This window comes from Mastigoproctus giganteus, chromosome 6 (genome assembly GCF_048544385.1).
Source record: "Mastigoproctus giganteus isolate SK-2022 chromosome 6, ASM4854438v1, whole genome shotgun sequence".
NCBI lineage: Eukaryota > Metazoa > Arthropoda > Arachnida > Uropygi > Thelyphonidae > Mastigoproctus > Mastigoproctus giganteus.
Genome location: NC_143580.1, coordinates 190,465,254 through 190,482,909, shown reverse-complemented (window position 1 = coordinate 190,482,909; position 17,656 = coordinate 190,465,254). Strand labels below are relative to the sequence as shown.

At 38.2% G+C, this 17,656-nt stretch overlaps 1 protein-coding gene across 4 annotated transcripts in view; it reads right to left on the bottom strand.

Annotated features, from left to right (window-relative positions):
- The window catches only part of LOC150084832 (2-oxoadipate dehydrogenase complex component E1), a 608,625-nt gene that overhangs the window by 451,852 nt on the left and 139,117 nt on the right, over window positions 1-17,656 (bottom strand). For 3 of the 4 annotated variants that reach the window (XM_090376637.1, XM_090376633.1, XM_090376636.1), the window contains exons 3-4: window positions 12,313-12,490; window positions 7,363-7,473 (exon numbers count right to left, since the gene is read on the bottom strand). In XM_090376637.1, coding sequence (XP_090232763.1) covers window positions 7,363-7,473; window positions 12,313-12,490 — 289 coding nt within the window. The remainder of the gene's footprint in view (window positions 1-7,362; window positions 7,474-12,312; window positions 12,491-17,656) is intronic. The other variant, XM_090376634.1, reaches the window with a different exon arrangement.

Below are 17,656 nucleotides of genomic sequence, written 5' to 3'. Positions count from 1 at the left end.
AGAAAACTCCAGGTCCTGATGGTACTTCTCCACTTGTTCTCTAAACATGCGCTCCATGAGCTTATTCCTGTTTTGTGTAGTCTTTTTTCACTTTCTTATTCCAAAGGTGTTTTTTCTTCTGCTTGGAAATTTACACATATCCAGCCAGTTCCTAAAAAGGGTGACAAATCCCTCCCATCCAATTATCGTCCCATTGCAATTACTTCTACTCTTTCCAAAGTAATGGAGAAATCAATTAACCGCCAACTCTTAAAATTATCTGGAAATCTTTCATCTGATCAACGATCGCCAGTATGGATTCCGTCAGTGTCGTTCCACTGGTGACATTCTGGCTTGTGTTACCCATCTATAGACAAATTCAATGGAAAAGTTGGTGAAACTCAAAGCCATTTCTCTTGACATTTCAAAGGCTTCTGGTCATGTTTGGCATAAAGGTCTTCTAAATAAGCATCCATCCTGTGATATTTCAGCTGTTCTTTGTAATGGGGTATCCAGTTTTCACTATAACTGCTCACTGCAGGTGATGGTAAACAGCTCCCTGTTTCTAACTTCTAATGGTAGTGTTCCCCAAGGTTCAGTTCTTTCTCCCACTCTTTTCCTCTTGTATATTAATGACCTTTCATCGACCGGAAATCCTATCCATGGTTTTGCTGATGATAGCACATTGCATTCCACCTTTCAACTCAAGAAACCTTGCCCTGCTCAAACAGCTTCAACTTCAAGTTGAAGCTGTTTCACTGCCAAATCCTTAAATGCTGATCTCTAGGTAATTATCCAGTAGGGCAAAGATAACTTAATTGCAATCCTTCTAAAACTCAGTCTTGTCTTATATCTCCCAAAAAGGATTCTTCTGCTCCTATGCTTATCTTCGATGATGCTCCGATTTCTAGGCAAGATCTTGGGGATTACCCTGACTTCTAATTTCTCTTGGCATAAGGCATATTACAAATATTGCTTCCTCTGCATCTAAAAAACTTGGTTTTCTCTTTCGCTTTCAGCATTACTTTTCTTCCAAACTGTTGTTGACTCTGTAGAAATCGCAACCCCCCCCCTACAATGGAATATTGTTCCCACATCTGGGGCGGTGCCCCCAAAACCTCTCTCATGCTTCTAGATTCCATTCAGAAGAGGGAAGTTAGGCTAACTGATGTCTCATCTCTAACAGAGTCTCTCCACTCTCTGTCTCATAGAGAGTGGAGAGACAGAGTCTGTAACAGAGTCTCTCCACTCTCTGTCTCACAGGCAAAGAGTAGAAAACTTGATTTTAGTCCAAATGGTAGCTGAGCATTCTGGTCTCTTGTCAAAGCTATTTGCCGCAATTTTTGCCCATCTCTGTTCCCGCCTCTGACAAAACCAGATGGTTCTGTTGCCACATCTGCCAAAGATAAAGCTGACCTGCTAGCTTCCTATTTTTCTTCCAACTCATGTATTGATGATCTTGGTAAATCACCTCAAACCATTCCCAGCACACTCCATTCAATGCCTCCTGTGGTCTTCCATCAAAAGGATGTCAGAAGGATTTTAATGAGTCTGATGCTAAGAAAACTCCAGGTCCTGATGGTACTTCTCCACTTGTTCTCTAAACATGCGCTCCATGAGCTTATTCCTGTTTTGTGTAGTCTTTTTTCACTTTCTTATTCCAAAGGTGTTTTTTCTTCTGCTTGGAAATTTACACATATCCAGCCAGTTCCTAAAAAGGGTGACAAATCCCTCCCATCCAATTATCGTCCCATTGCAATTACTTCTACTCTTTCCAAAGTAATGGAGAAATCAATTAACCGCCAACTCTTAAAATTATCTGGAAATCTTTCATCTGATCAACGATCGCCAGTATGGATTCCGTCAGTGTCGTTCCACTGGTGACATTCTGGCTTGTGTTACCCATCTATAGACAAATTCAATGGAAAAGTTGGTGAAACTCAAAGCCATTTCTCTTGACATTTCAAAGGCTTCTGGTCATGTTTGGCATAAAGGTCTTCTAAATAAGCATCCATCCTGTGATATTTCAGCTGTTCTTTGTAATGGGGTATCCAGTTTTCACTATAACTGCTCACTGCAGGTGATGGTAAACAGCTCCCTGTTTCTAACTTCTAATGGTAGTGTTCCCCAAGGTTCAGTTCTTTCTCCCACTCTTTTCCTCTTGTATATTAATGACCTTTCATCGACCGGAAATCCTATCCATGGTTTTGCTGATGATAGCACATTGCATTCCACCTTTCAACTCAAGAAACCTTGCCCTGCTCAAACAGCTTCAACTTCAAGTTGAAGCTGTTTCACTGCCAAATCCTTAAATGCTGATCTCTAGGTAATTATCCAGTAGGGCAAAGATAACTTAATTGCAATCCTTCTAAAACTCAGTCTTGTCTTATATCTCCCAAAAAGGATTCTTCTGCTCCTATGCTTATCTTCGATGATGCTCCGATTTCTAGGCAAGATCTTGGGGATTACCCTGACTTCTAATTTCTCTTGGCATAAGGCATATTACAAATATTGCTTCCTCTGCATCTAAAAAACTTGGTTTTCTCTTTCGCTTTCAGCATTACTTTTCTTCCAAACTGTTGTTGACTCTGTAGAAATCGCAACCCCCCCCCCTACAATGGAATATTGTTCCCACATCTGGGGCGGTGCCCCCAAAACCTCTCTCATGCTTCTAGATTCCATTCAGAAGAGGGAAGTTAGGCTAACTGATGTCTCATCTCTAACAGAGTCTCTCCACTCTCTGTCTCATAGAGAGTGGAGAGACAGAGTCTGTAACAGAGTCTCTCCACTCTCTGTCTCACAGGCAAAGAGTAGAAAACTTGATTTTAGTCCAAATGGTAGCTGAGCATTCTGGTCTCTTGTCAAAGCTATTTGCCGCAATTTTTGCCCATCTCTGTTCCCGCCTCTGACAAAACCAGATGGTTCTGTTGCCACATCTGCCAAAGATAAAGCTGACCTGCTAGCTTCCTATTTTTCTTCCAACTCATGTATTGATGATCTTGGTAAATCACCTCAAACCATTCCCAGCACACTCCATTCAATGCCTCCTGTGGTCTTCCATCAAAAGGATGTCAGAAGGATTTTAATGAGTCTGATGCTAAGAAAACTCCAGGTCCTGATGGTACTTCTCCACTTGTTCTCTAAACATGCGCTCCATGAGCTTACTCCTGTTTTGTGTAGTCTTTTTTCACTTTCTTATTCCAAAGGTGTTTTTTCTTCTGCTTGGAAATTTGCACATATCCAGCCAGTTCCTAAAAAGGGTGACAAATGCCTCCCATCCAATTATCGTCCCATTGCAATTACTTCTACTCTTTCCAAAGTAATGGAGAAATCAATTAACCGCCAACTCTTAAAATTATCTGGAAATCTTTCATCTGATCAACGATCGCCAGTATGGATTCCGTCAGTGTCGTTCCACTGGTGACATTCTGGCTTGTGTTACCCATCTATAGACAAATTCAATGGAAAAGTTGGTGAAACTCAAAGCCATTTCTCTTGACATTTCAAAGGCTTCTGGTCATGTTTGGCATAAAGGTCTTCTAAATAAGCATCCATCCTGTGATATTTCAGCTGTTCTTTGTAATGGGGTATCCAGTTTTCACTATAACTGCTCACTGCAGGTGATGGTAAACAGCTCCCTGTTTCTAACTTCTAATGGTAGTGTTCCCCAAGGTTCAGTTCTTTCTCCCACTCTTTTCCTCTTGTATATTAATGACCTTTCATCGACCGGAAATCCTATCCATGGTTTTGCTGATGATAGCACATTGCATTCCACCTTTCAACTCAAGAAACCTTGCCCTGCTCAAACAGCTTCAACTTCAAGTTGAAGCTGTTTCACTGCCAAATCCTTAAATGCTGATCTCTAGGTAATTATCCAGTAGGGCAAAGATAACTTAATTGCAATCCTTCTAAAACTCAGTCTTGTCTTATATCTCGCAAAAAGGATTCTTCTGCTCCTATGCTTATCTTCGATGATGCTCCGATTTCTAGGCAAGATCTTGGGGATTACCCTGACTTCTAATTTCTCTTGGCATAAGGCATATTACAAATATTGCTTCCTCTGCATCTAAAAAACTTGGTTTTCTCTTTCGCTTTCAGCATTACTTTTCTTCCAAACTGTTGTTGACTCTGTAGAAATCGCAACCCCCCCCCTACAATGGAATATTGTTCCCACATCTGGGGCGGTGCCCCCCCAAAACCTCTCTCATGCTTCTAGATTCCATTCAGAAGAGGGAAGTTAGGCTAACTGATGTCTCATCTCTAACAGAGTCTCTCCACTCTCTGTCTCATAGATTGTTTCTACTGCATGACTTTTCTACAGATACTTCCATGGGCACCATTCTTCTGAATTGGCTTCTATAATTCCCACTCTCTCTTTCAAAACAGTCCAAACACGTGCCGCAACCAGTCAACATAATTTTGCTGTCCAACTTTAAGCTCACAGAACCAACTTTTCATCATCCTCATTTATTCATTCAACTTCTGTTTTCTTAAACAACCTTCCTTCATACCTATTTCCCGAAAATTACAATCTACAGAAATTCAAGTTTAATGTCAACAAGTATTTTCGTTTAACTTTTCAACCCATTCACGATACTAAGTACTATAGGTTCTAAAAAAAAAAGTACCTATACATAACAATGGTCCTTGAGAATGAAAAAAAACTTAGTATGGGAAACATATTTATTTAACGTGATATACTGTAAAATAGTAAACTAATTATAAGGAATTATAGGAGATGTGGTTTCTTTCTTTGACAATTTTTATTTTTTATTTAATTTTATTTTACTTTATTGTTTATTATTAGTTATATTTTGTAGTTTACAATACTATACCTATGTAAATCTAAGCAGACGCCGTTACAGAATTTTCATTGCAAACCCCCTGGAACACTTTCACGAACCCCCAGGGGTTCGTGAACCACCTGTTGGAACCGTTGCACTAGAGTAATAGAACAAAATGATATGATCCACTGCTGTTATGTTTGCAAGGTTTTTCTAAGCATTTACCACTTTGTTTATGGTGTGCTACTTCAGATCATCTTAACTGTCTGTTTTAAAGTAAGTGATCATCTGATAACCTGTATATTATATACAGGTTATCAGATGGGCAGAAACTATTCCTCCAAATGAGATTGCTAACTACAGTACCAACTAAAGAGGCCACTTTATTAGGTACACCTACCTAGTAGCGTGTTGAGCCTCCTTTAGCCTTCAAAACAGTCTGAATTCATCTTGGCATGGATTCAACAAGATGCTGAAAACGTGCAGGAATGGAGTACCATGCAGACATGAGTGTGTCATGCAGTTCCTTGAGATTCGACAGAGGTGTAGGCCTGCAGCGAACAGCCCATTCCAGCTCATCCCAAAGATGTTCAATAGGATTGAGATCCGCAAACTGAGCGGGCCACTGCAGCAAAGAAAAGTCATTGTCATGTTCCTGGAACCATTCCACAGTGATTCAGGCTTTGTGCACCAGTGCATTATCCTGCTGGAAGTAACCATCTAACTGAGGATAAACTGTCACAACATGAACGGGTGCACTTGGTCAGCAACCATGTTTAGGTACAATGTGGCATTCAGAAGTGAATCTTTGGGTATCGATGGACCCAACATGTGCCAAGAAAACATTCCCCATACCATAACATTGCCACCACCACCTTGCACAGTAGTCGTCAGACATGATGGGTCCATGGATTCATGTTGTTTTTGCCAAATTCTGAGCCTTCCATCAACATGATTCACCAGGAACTTCGACTCGTCAGACCAAGCAACTGTTTTCCAATCCTCGCTAGTCCAGTGCTGGTGTTGCTGTGTCCACAAGAGGCGTGCTCTCTTGTTCTTCATTGATAACAAAGGTACGTGATGTGGCCATCAGCTGTTGTAGCCCGTTCATGGCAAAGTGAGACTAATGGTAAATTGCGATATTTTGTTCTGCACACTAAGGTTGTATTCTGACACGATGTGTGACATTGTGGCCAGTCTGTTTGCTTGCACAATTCTAGCCATCCTCCTCTGACCTCTCCCATCAACAAGCGATTTTCTTCCACAGGAGTGCTGTTGAGAGGATGTTTTCTGTTCATTGCACCATTCTCGATACTGTGGTGTGTGAAAAGTTCAAGAGAACTGCCGTTTCAGAGATGTTTTGTCCAGCACATCTTGCGCCTACTACCATGCCACGTTCAAAGTCCATTAGATCATTCTTTTTCCCCATTCTTGCATGGTTTTACACTTAACTGATACTAGAAAGGTTGTTCTACTGCATTTATATCCACAACTGTGGTCATATGACTTGCAACGTTATGGGACAAACCATTTGTGTGCACAGTGGGGCGTACCTAACAAAGTGGCAGCACAGTGTATGTTCCATTTCACAATGTTCTGATGTTACGTAAAATCAAATTATGGAGGAGATTGCATAAAGCACTACAGGTATCATTCTTACAGTATATGCTGTCGTCAATGGTACCCTCAAGCTCTGTAGAATTGTTCTGCCCCTCGCAAAACATTCTATGGAGCAATGAAGAGCAGTGCCTCCATAGCCGGGTGGGCAGGAGCAGCAGTGCATAACACACGCTTCTTGATTAGACTGGGGTTCGAGCCCGTGACCACCAAATACGGAGGATGCGGAAAGGTCAGGGAATGACCACCGCATATCCCGGAGCAATATGGCCTTAGTTGCTAATGCTCCTAAAAACCAAATAACAAACAACAAACAAGCAATGAAGAGCATAATCATTGTCTTCTGGCAACCTAAAAGGGATCAGTAGCATCAAAAGTGTACCAAAACAATATCACTGGTCATGTTCACTCTTCAGTGGTCACCAATGAGCAGCAGGATGGCCTTTGCCAAAACAACAATATAACCATTCATGGATTACACAAGGTCAATTTTGATTTGAAATGTAATGATCTGAAAAATTGTAAAATCTGATCAGACAGATCAGATTTTACATAATGCCATCTTTGAAATCTAATCAAATATATATGAGTGTGAGACAATTTGAACAGGCTGCTCCATCCACTTAACCATATGAAGTTACAGTAAAACTTGTCTTCCTAAATGTGTTTAAACTGAAGTTCATATAGAGAGATAATTTTTGTCACAAATAAGTCATATTAAGTACTGACACTTCAGCAGCTTTGGAATCTCTGCCTTGCTAGTTTAATGACAATTCCAAAATGAATCGAAAATAAATTTACACCTCATTCTAATAAACCCCTTTAAGATAACCATTATCATTAATATAAGTATACATTACAATATCAGAGCACCTGTGCAATTCTTTAAACAACAATAAAGAGACATTTTTAAAGGAAAAGTATGTCTATGCTTTAGAAAATTTGCATTACAAAGTAACCAATAAATTTTTAAAATATATACCTGTGACTTCAACATCTCTAAAGCTAAATTTTTTTTCTCAATAAAAGATAAATATTCTTCATTTCGAAGCTTCTCGAACCTTTCTGCAAACCAGCTTTTTTCTTCTTCTACCTTAATAAGAAATGTTTTTTGATACATTACAAAAAACAAGAAAAAAAAGAGATCAAAACAAAGCACATTCTCAAACTTGTATCTCATCATAACATCATAATTTCATACAAAGAGAGAGAGAGAGAGTTTTTTATGGATTACAGAGCCACGAGAATAGATGGACTGTACTGTTCTCGAGGCTCTGTAATCCATAAAAAACATTAAACGGTATTTAATGTTTGAGTCAATTAAATACAGGTATCCTCTGATTATCCCTCTTATCTGGGGATAAAAAAACATAACACTGGTAAGTGAATACATGTTAAGTAAAGGAGATTTATCCATAGAAAATAATGTAAATAATTTTAACTGGTTGGTTCCAGTGTTTCCAGCTGATTTTAATTTAAAACCACCATTTCTTTATATAACAGTATGAAATATATCAGAAAAAATTTAATCCTTTAAATATAAATTTTAAATTTGTAAATTATGTAATAACATACAAATCAATATATGTTCAGGAAAATGCAAGAAAACTTGCCTTAAAATTACAGAACCTTATAGATATATACATATTGCTTTCACAATATTTACAATAACAGCTTGCTACATTAATTTTCAGATCACTCAAAACTACTACATGTAATGTATACCTAGCACTCTCTCAAATTCAGTCTTCCTAGAATGTCCTGTTTAGTAGTAGTAGTGGCATGTGATGCAAGAAAGCAAGTGTATGAGCTTATGCAGCATCAGCAAAAAAAAAAAAAAAAAAAAAAAATCACACCATTCCCTCTAAATGCCTGTCCAGTTCCTCCTTAAATTTATTCAACCTATCAACTTCCACAAAGACAGATGGAAGTTTGTTCCAGAAATTAACCACCCACTGGCTAAAGGCTAATTTCTGCACATCTATTCTACATCTGTCCTTTCTTAATTTGAATTTATGCCCCCTTAGACGGCTGTTTGTTATTGTTATTTGGTTTTTAGGAGCATTATCAACTAAGGCCATATTGCTCCGGGATATGTGGTGGTTATTCCCTGACCTTTCCGCATCCTCCGTATTTGGTGGTGACGGGCTCAAACCCCGGTCTAAACAAGAAGTGTGTGCTATGCACTGCTGCTCCTTCCCACCTGGCTATGGAGGCACCTCCCCTTAGACGGCCTCCGTAGCCGAGTGGTCAGGAGCGGGAGTGCAGTAGCACATGCTCCTTGAGTAGACCAGGGTTCAAGCCCCTGACTGCTGAATACGGTCGATCTGCCAACCCGCACTGGAGCAGCATGGCAGATTATGGTCCATTTCCCTCAGCATGAATTGTTGAGGAGGCTTCCATCCTGCAGTGGATTGATAATGACTGCACTTTACCTTTTAAGTTCGTAATCTGAACAAGTGGAAGGAGCCCATCAGAATTCAGCGTGCTCAACCCATTCAAGGCCTTATACACCTCAATGAGATCACCGCGCAGGTGCCTAGTCTCCAGCCACTGCAATTTGCAGAACTTAAGCCTCTCTTGGTAAGAGGATCCCTTCATTCCCCTCACCAATCTTGTTGCCCTTCTCTGTACATGCTCAAGCAAATCTACATCCTTCCTAAAATGAGGCCTCCAGACCTGTACGCAGTACTCAAGGCGTGGCCTGACCATTGGCTTATACAGAGGGACCATCACCTCCTTTTCTCTGTTAGCAAAATTACTATATATCATTGACAAAACCCCATGACCTGCCCTGGCAGCCTGTCTGCATTGCTCAGAAAACTTCATATCTGACTGCACAATTACTCCCAGGTCTTTTTCATTTTCTACCATATTAAGTGTAGTACCACACAGTTGGTACGTTTCTCTGGGGTTACTTCTACCCATATACAGTACTTTGTCAAGGTTAAACTTCAGTTGCCACTTCCTAGTCCATCTGCCCAAATTATCTAGATCCTGTTGTAGTAGCACACTGCCATTGCTGTCATTAACAACCCTTCCAACCTTTGTATCATCTGCAAACTTCGACATTAAGCCTGATATACCTTCATCAATATCACTGATAAATATACAAAACAACAGTGGACCCAACACCGAACCCTGTGGGACTCCACTAATAACATTAGTTCACGAAGAGCAGCACCCATTGATTACCACCCTCTGTCTTCTCCCACTTAACCATCCTTTTATCCATTGTAGCAACTTACTCTTAATACCATTCTGCTCCAATTTGTACAATAGTCTTCCATGCACAACAGTGTCAAAAGCTTTCCTGAAATCCAAATATATGATATCAAAATTATTTTTTGCATCCAGTTCCTTTGTAACCACATCATAATATCCTATCAAATTTGTCAGACAAGACTTTCCCTTAACAAACCCATGCTGTGTCTGAATTATTGCTGCAGTCTTGTCTAGATGATCCTGCAATGCATATTTAACCAGTTACTCCATTATTTTACCCGGAACAGAAGTTAAACTAACTGGTCTGTAATTACTCGTGTCATCCTTCGATCCCCTTTGTGAATTGGGGATACATTTGCACATCTCCAGTCCGTGGGAACCTCCTCTGAGTCCAAGGATGCTCTCATAATTATGTTTCCAATAACTTTTCAATTTCTTCACATTCTTATTAGCATTAACTGACCCACATGATCTGTCTGAGGCCAATTTAAAAAAATTCACTCAGGCAGACACAAAATGCACATAAACAATATGTACTCTAAAATTAACTGGAAACAAAAATTACATTCCAAATAGAATTACTGAGTGTTGCCACTGAAAACAAAATTACTGAGTGGTTACATTGAAAACAGAATTACTGAGTGGTATGTAGCTAAAGGCAACTCTCTATCAGGAAATGACACTTCATAAAGAGAAATTTATGAATGGTACTCCAAACTTCAGTCAATCAGAACCCTGAGCAGAAGCATCTTTTCCTATAACACTGCTGGGCTGTATACGGTGTAAGATAAAGTATATATTTTTGTGATATGTAAGAAATGGTGCATGTGACCACAGCATTTCACAGTAAACTTGTGCCAGTACAGCTATAGGAAATTAACAGAAATATAATTACTCGCGGACATGAAAAAACTTTTAGGGCAATAAACAGATGGCTTTCAAAATTTCGCCTTCATATAAATTGGAAATGTGTTGCCAAGTTTCTAGTTTGGCCAGCAATTAAACCATTTTCAGGTTAATTACATTATTATTTAAAAGTAAATTTTTAATTGCAAAAATCAATGAACACATCTTTGCAGGCAAGTACTGTGAATTGCAGTTGACTTGAAAATTTAACTAAGAAGCATTAAAAATGTTTTTTTCAACAGGATCTCCCAGGCACCTGAACCAAATAGCAAGCAGGCACCTTGCTTGCTTTTTGGTAATTCCTTCCTAGATGTTTGGAGTAATACTTGGGGGAGAGGAGTATCAAATTGAAAAAAATTTTAAAAATTAAAAAGGGATAAATCAGACGATGTAAAAAAAAATTTATTTAAGTCAACAGGTTATTAACTGAAAAATTTACTACCTAATATTCTAGAAACACAGAGATAATATAAATTTAAGGAAGGGTTGGACAGAATACTTAAATGAAAATAGTGATTTTTTTTTTTAAAGGCTGATGCTAAAAATGCCTAGCTTCCTTATCAATTTCCCTTTAAAATGTTTAAAATGTTTATACTGATTATACAAACAGTAATAAAAATAGTTTTGGTGCAAAATATTTGGGAATAGAATGAATTTCAACCAGATTTCTGCCTTGCATCCTCAGTGATGATCACAGAGAGTGGCAAGTTCTTTCATATCAGAATTTTCATTAATGTGCTGCTAACACATTGTTTCTTCCATCCTTACTGTTAACAAATAATGTGTATATGACTATGACCAATAAACAAAGGCCCAATCCTCTCAATGGAATACTCTTATCTTCTCCAAGGCCCAAAAAGAAGCAAAACAACTTGATCAAATGTGAAAATCATGCTTATCATATTTTTTGATTTAGAAGGTAGTGTTTATTATGAAATTGTGATGTGTGGTTTGGAATAAACAGCCAGAAATGTGGACTTCAAGGAATTGATGTTTACTTTATGACAATGCCCCTGCAACCTCAACACTTCCGATTTAAAAATTTCTCAAGAAGTGCTCCATCAATGTAGTCTCTTATCCACCATACTTACCAGATTTAGTCCACCGTGATTATTTTTTTTGATTCACAAGCTAAATGCCACCCCCCCCCCCAAAGGATCACAGATATAGAATGCAACACAGGTACTATCAGGAATGATTCCATAAGTTGCAGAGGCATTGGTAAACACAGCATCAAGGAGACTACTTTGAAGAAGATCCACTCAAATAGTCAACAAATTTCATTTTCCAAGTATTAGTTCAGTACATTCTTCTGAGCTAGTCTGAAAGAAAGGTATCTTTTCAATCTCTGAAAAATGAATAATTTGAATCACAATGAGAAAAGATCATAATGATGTCTAAGAGTGTGATTAAGAAGAACATGAATAGCAATACAATGTCAGGAAAATCACTTAGCAATCCACCAAATTTCACATAAGACATGTTCTAAACAGAGTTGGGAGCCTCTGAAAGCACAAGGAATGATGCATTCTGCAATTTTATCTGCCATCTTTCATTGGTTCAATATAAGAATGTCAGAGTTGGTTGGGGAAGACATTCCCATTTAGCTGGGCCCCCAGTGTATTGCACAATATTCACAATACTCTTCTGGTAATGTGAATACTAGAATTTTGGTGTCTTTTGGATGGGACTTTATGTTTCTAATCAAAAAATATAAGCATAAACCTTTGTTTCTTTATATTGCATCAGTACAAAATATATTTTTATGCTGAATGATCATATTCTTTAAATGGTTACTTACTGACAAATGTTGAAATTCCACACCAACTGGACCACAGTAAGTGTTACATAAAATGTTGATTACTTCTGATACCGAAGCTCTGGATTTTGTGACGTATAAAAGGCCATCTAGGGGAATGTTTGTGTTTTTCGTGTAGCTATCAATACCATAACGAGAAGGATCAAGTTCAGCAACTTTTCTGCAAGTAAAATAATCTGCAGGTTACTAGCATATTCAATAACATAGCTTTTGACAAATCTGCATGTATAACATTTGACAAAATAATAATTAAAGACAAAAAAAAAAAAAAAAAAAAAGACACATGGAGAAACAAACTCAAAGTAACATTTACTAAAAATATGAATAATGATCTATTTAGGGCAATAACATATTTCAAAGTTTGCATCCTTCCTTGGAAACCTAAGTCATTAAACAAATGAAAGAATCAAATCAACATTACATAGTATCAGGTTATTTATCAAAAAAAAAACAAAAAAACTTCACTGTACTTGTTCATGTATAGAATGTCTATTTCTGTTCTATTCCTAGCAGACAGACCATTATGAGCCTGCTGTGTACAGTTCGTATTTAATAAAAGGTATTGCTGTCAATCTTGTTATGTAACAACTTTTACAGAAATGGTTTTAAATCTTTGAGTTACAAATAATAAAATGTAAGTTTATTTTCTTAATTTTAATAGCCATTAAAATACAAAGCTATTTGAGCACTTTCTTTTTTGTTAAGATGGCACTTCTAGAGAGTAATCAGCAAATTATGCCATTAGAGTCATCAGTGTAAGTTGGGCATATCATGCTTTCAGATATAACACAAGTGTCTTCACATCCCTCCCACACAGAATTTAAAAAAAAAAAAAAAAAAAAAATCAGTTCATGGTAAAACACCAAATTTCAAAATAAAAACTAACGAAAAAAAAACAGCCACATTTCTTAGGAGAATCAGCTACTGCAGTCATTGCCAAAATGTAGGGAACACTCCCTCCCCAAAAAAGAGGAGCACAACTTTTAGGCGCCTCCGTAGCCAGGTGGGAAGGAGCAGCAGTACACGCTTCTTGATTAGACCGGGGTTCGAGCCCGTCACCACCAAATACGGAGGATGCGGAAAGGTCAGGGAATGACCACCGCATTTCCCGGAGCAATATGGCCTTAGCTGCTAATGCTCCTAAAAAAACAAAAAAAAAAACAAACAAACAAAAACACAACTTTTATGTTCAATTCAATTCAACAAAGTGAAGGGGGATGCAATGAAAATTTATTAAGCTAAGAAGAACACCATTATATAAACTTTAAAAACCAACAAAGTATGGTATGATTCTATTCTACAGTACATTCAGGTAAGAGAATAAATTTTTAGAAATACAGGGCTTATCAAAAACAGATAACTATATATCTGTAACCCTTACTTCAACCAGAGATCCAATAGAAGTTTTATCAATGAAACTCTAAATTGCACACAGAATTCCACCTCAACTCTGAGAGGGGAAAGGGTTGTTTACCATACTTGTCAACTATGGTATTAGTATTAGCTATATAGTGCAAGGAAGCCACAGGCTTTTATTGTACAGACCAAAAAAAAAAATTGAGTAGAAAAGAAAATATAAATTATGAGCTTTCCTCCCCATGTAAGTAACTAATGTGCAGGCGAAGTTTTTATGGCTCCAGCTAATAGAGAAGTTTTCTTAAATTTGTGCTGTTTTATTGACTTAAATTGGCATATTAATTTATTTTCTAGAAGTAGCTTTATATTCCTAGTTACAATACTTTGAACTTCGATAGAGAGATTTTGTAGGTTATCACTTAGTCAGTAAGGGTATCCAATCCACGTGTTTTCAAAGTTTTTGCGGCCCCAGCGAATGCTAAGTTTTTATTTATATTTAGCTGCTTTATTGACTTAATTGTTACATTAAATTATTTTCTATAAGTAGCTTATAGACCTAGTTAAGCTCCTTGGTTTATTTTGAATTTATATAGCACGATTTTGAAAGTTAATTAATACTTTGTGTCCATAGATTTACCCACAGAGTAATAAGATACAGAGTGTTCATTTGCTGAATTACTCCCAGCACCACCAATTTTGCACCTATAAACTAATGAAGCCATCAAAATCCACAGAGTGCTAACGCGCATGCCCATTGCTAATAAAATTGGTACTGGTTTGAAATGGTTAATTCATAGAGCGTAGCAAGTTCATTTTCCTTTGCATTTTGGTTATTATTATTTTAATTATTTGTGTATTATTGGTGTAGCATAATATTATTATTATTAGCATAGCAAGTTAATTTTTCATTGCATTTTGGTTACTATTATCATAATTAGCATTTTAGCATTAGCATTACTAGAGGCATGTGATGCAAGAGAGCAAGTTTATGCAGCATCAGCCAAAATAAAAAAAAAAAAAACCCCTACCACTTCACCCCTCCGTTCGTTCGAAATACCTGTCCAGCTGAGCCTTAAATTTATTTACGCTATCAACTTCCAGAACAAGGGATGGAAGTCTGTTCCACAAACCAACTACCCGCTGGCTAAAGGCAAATTTCCACACATCTATCCTATATCTGTCTTTCCTCAATTTGAATTTATGCCCTCTCAGATGATTATTCTGAACAAGAGGCAGTATCCCATCAGCATTGAGCATGCTCAAACCATTCAAGGCTTTGTACACCTCTATCAGATCACCTCGCCGGTGCCTAGTCTCTAGACATTATAATTTGCAAAACAAGCCTTTCTTTGTAAGAGCAACCCTTCGTTCCGTTCACTAACCTTGTTGCCCTTCTCTGTACTCATTTCAGCAGCTCTACATCCTTCTTGAAATGAGGCCTCCAGACCTGTATACAGTGCTCAAGGTGTGGCCTGACCATTGCCTTATACAAGGGAATAATCACCTCCCTATCCCTGCTAGAAAAATTCCTGTATATCATTGATAAGGCACCATGATCTACTCTTGCAGCCCATCTGCACTGCTCTGAGAACTTCATATCTGCCTGCACAATTACCCCCAGGTCCTTTTCATTGTCTACCACTGTCAGTTTAGTACCACAGAGTTGATACGTTGCTCTAGGGTTGCTGTTTCCCATATGTAGTACTTTACATTTGTCAATGTTAAACTTCATTTGCCACCTCTCAGCCCATCTGGTCAAGCTCTCTAGATCCTGTTGCAGCAGCAGCATAGTGTCAGTAGCGTCCTTAACAACCCTGCCAACCTTTGTATTGTCTGCAAACTTTGACATTAAGCTTGATATACCATCATCAATATTATTTATAAATACAGAAAACAACAATGGACCCAACACTGAACCCTGAGGGACTCCACTAATAACATTAGTCCACTATGAGCAGTGTCCATTAATTACCACTCTCTGTCTTCTGCCACTCAACCATCCCTTTATCCATAGCAACAATTTGCCACCAATGCCACACTGCTCCAATTTGTGCAGCAGTCTTCCATTTGCAACAGTATCAAAAGCCTTTCTAAATCCAAATATATAATATCAAAGTTATTCCCTACATCCAATTCTTTTGTGACTACATCATAGTATCCAATCAAATTGGTCAGGCAAGACCTTTCCTTAACAAAACCATGCTGTGTCTGCACTATAACTGGATTCTTGTCAAGATGATCCTGCAGTGCTTCTTTAACCAGTGCTTCCATTAATTTTAATGGAACAGAAATTAAACTCACAGGTCTATAATTACTTGTGTCAGCCTTTGATCCTCCTTTGTGAATTGGGGTTACATTTGCACATCTCCAGTCTGTGGGTACCTCCCCTGAGTCCAAGGAAGCTCTCATAATTATGGCTAACGGATTGCTTACTTCCTTTGCTGCCTCCTTTAATATAACTGGATAGATCCCATCCACCCCAGGTGCCTTTCTTGTATTTATCTTCAACAATTTCTTCTCCACTTTACTCTCAATTATTACATGATCATCTAGCTCACTGCCAGTGTTTACTTCATCTATGGCATTCCCCTTCCTGAATAACTCCTCCTGTGTGAATGTAGATGCAAAATATTGATTTAGTTTGTTAGCTGCCTGAGCCGGATTATCAACAGTTGAACCATCGATATCAAGTGGACCAATCTGATTCATCCTCTTCCTTCTAAAGTTTAGATAAGTAAAGACCTTCTTGCTGTTTTTCTTTGCATCCCTTGCCAAAGATTTCTATGTATCCCATGCATTTTTCTTCTCTGCCATATGTCTCATTAGTTCATCTGACATCCATTTAAGCCTGAACCTTGAACAATATTTCTTAGTTGGTATGTAAAGCCTAGTAGCTTCCAAGATTAATTCTTTGAATGCTTCCCATTTTGAATTTGTTGTTGGTAACATCATCAGTTGGTTCCACCATATAGAATTTAAATACTGTCTCAGTCCATCGTTGTCTCCTTTACGAAAGCAATAACCCTTCCCTTTACCCCTGATGGTAGTTACCTCTTTGAGTAAATCCCACTTCAGCACACTGTGATCACTGCCACCTAGTGGTTCCTGTATCTGCAGATTCTTAATGCATGAAGAATCACTACTGATAATCAAATCAAGAGTATTGCTCCCTCTAGTTGCCTCCCAAACATGCTGTTTTAGAAAACAATCATCCAATAAATCCACAAAAGCCTTGCTAGTGTGTGAGTGACCAGCCCCCAAATTCCAGTCAATATCTGGGAAATTAAAATCCCCCATTATAAGACTCTGATTTACTGGCCCACTGTATTTCCCTGTACAGTTTCTTATTATACTCATCAGAGTCATTAGGCCTATAGCACACTCCTACTCTCACTTTTGATCTCCCAATGCTTATGTCACACCACCAAATTGACTCGACACTGCACTGTCCAGCGATGTCCACTAGCTTCACTTCCTTGGATTTTATGTGTTCTTAACTAATAGCATAACCCCTCTTCCCTTCCTATCCTGTCTATCCTTTCTGTAGATGTTGTACTCCCCAAATTCCAGTTCTGCATTACTTATATCTGTGTGACACCACGTCTCTGAAATCCCAACAATATCTGCCTTTGATGTTTTCAGCAATACCTCAAATTCATCAAATTTATTTACTAAACTCCTAGCATTGGTGTACACACAAGTATACATGCACCTGTTCTTTTTCTTAGCTACCCTAACACAACCCACGTGTTTACTTGTACCGCAATGACTCCCAGCAGTCTCTGAAATATCCTGCATCTTATTTTCCAGGCTGCTGCTCATTCCAATAAAAGCAGTGCAAGAATCACTTTCACCTCTGCCAGTGGCTACTGTTAATCTATTAGTCCTTGTATCCCCCCAATCTAGCAGTTTTCCGACCCACCTAACACTGCCTCAATAGCATCAGCAAACATTCTTGCACCCTTTCTAT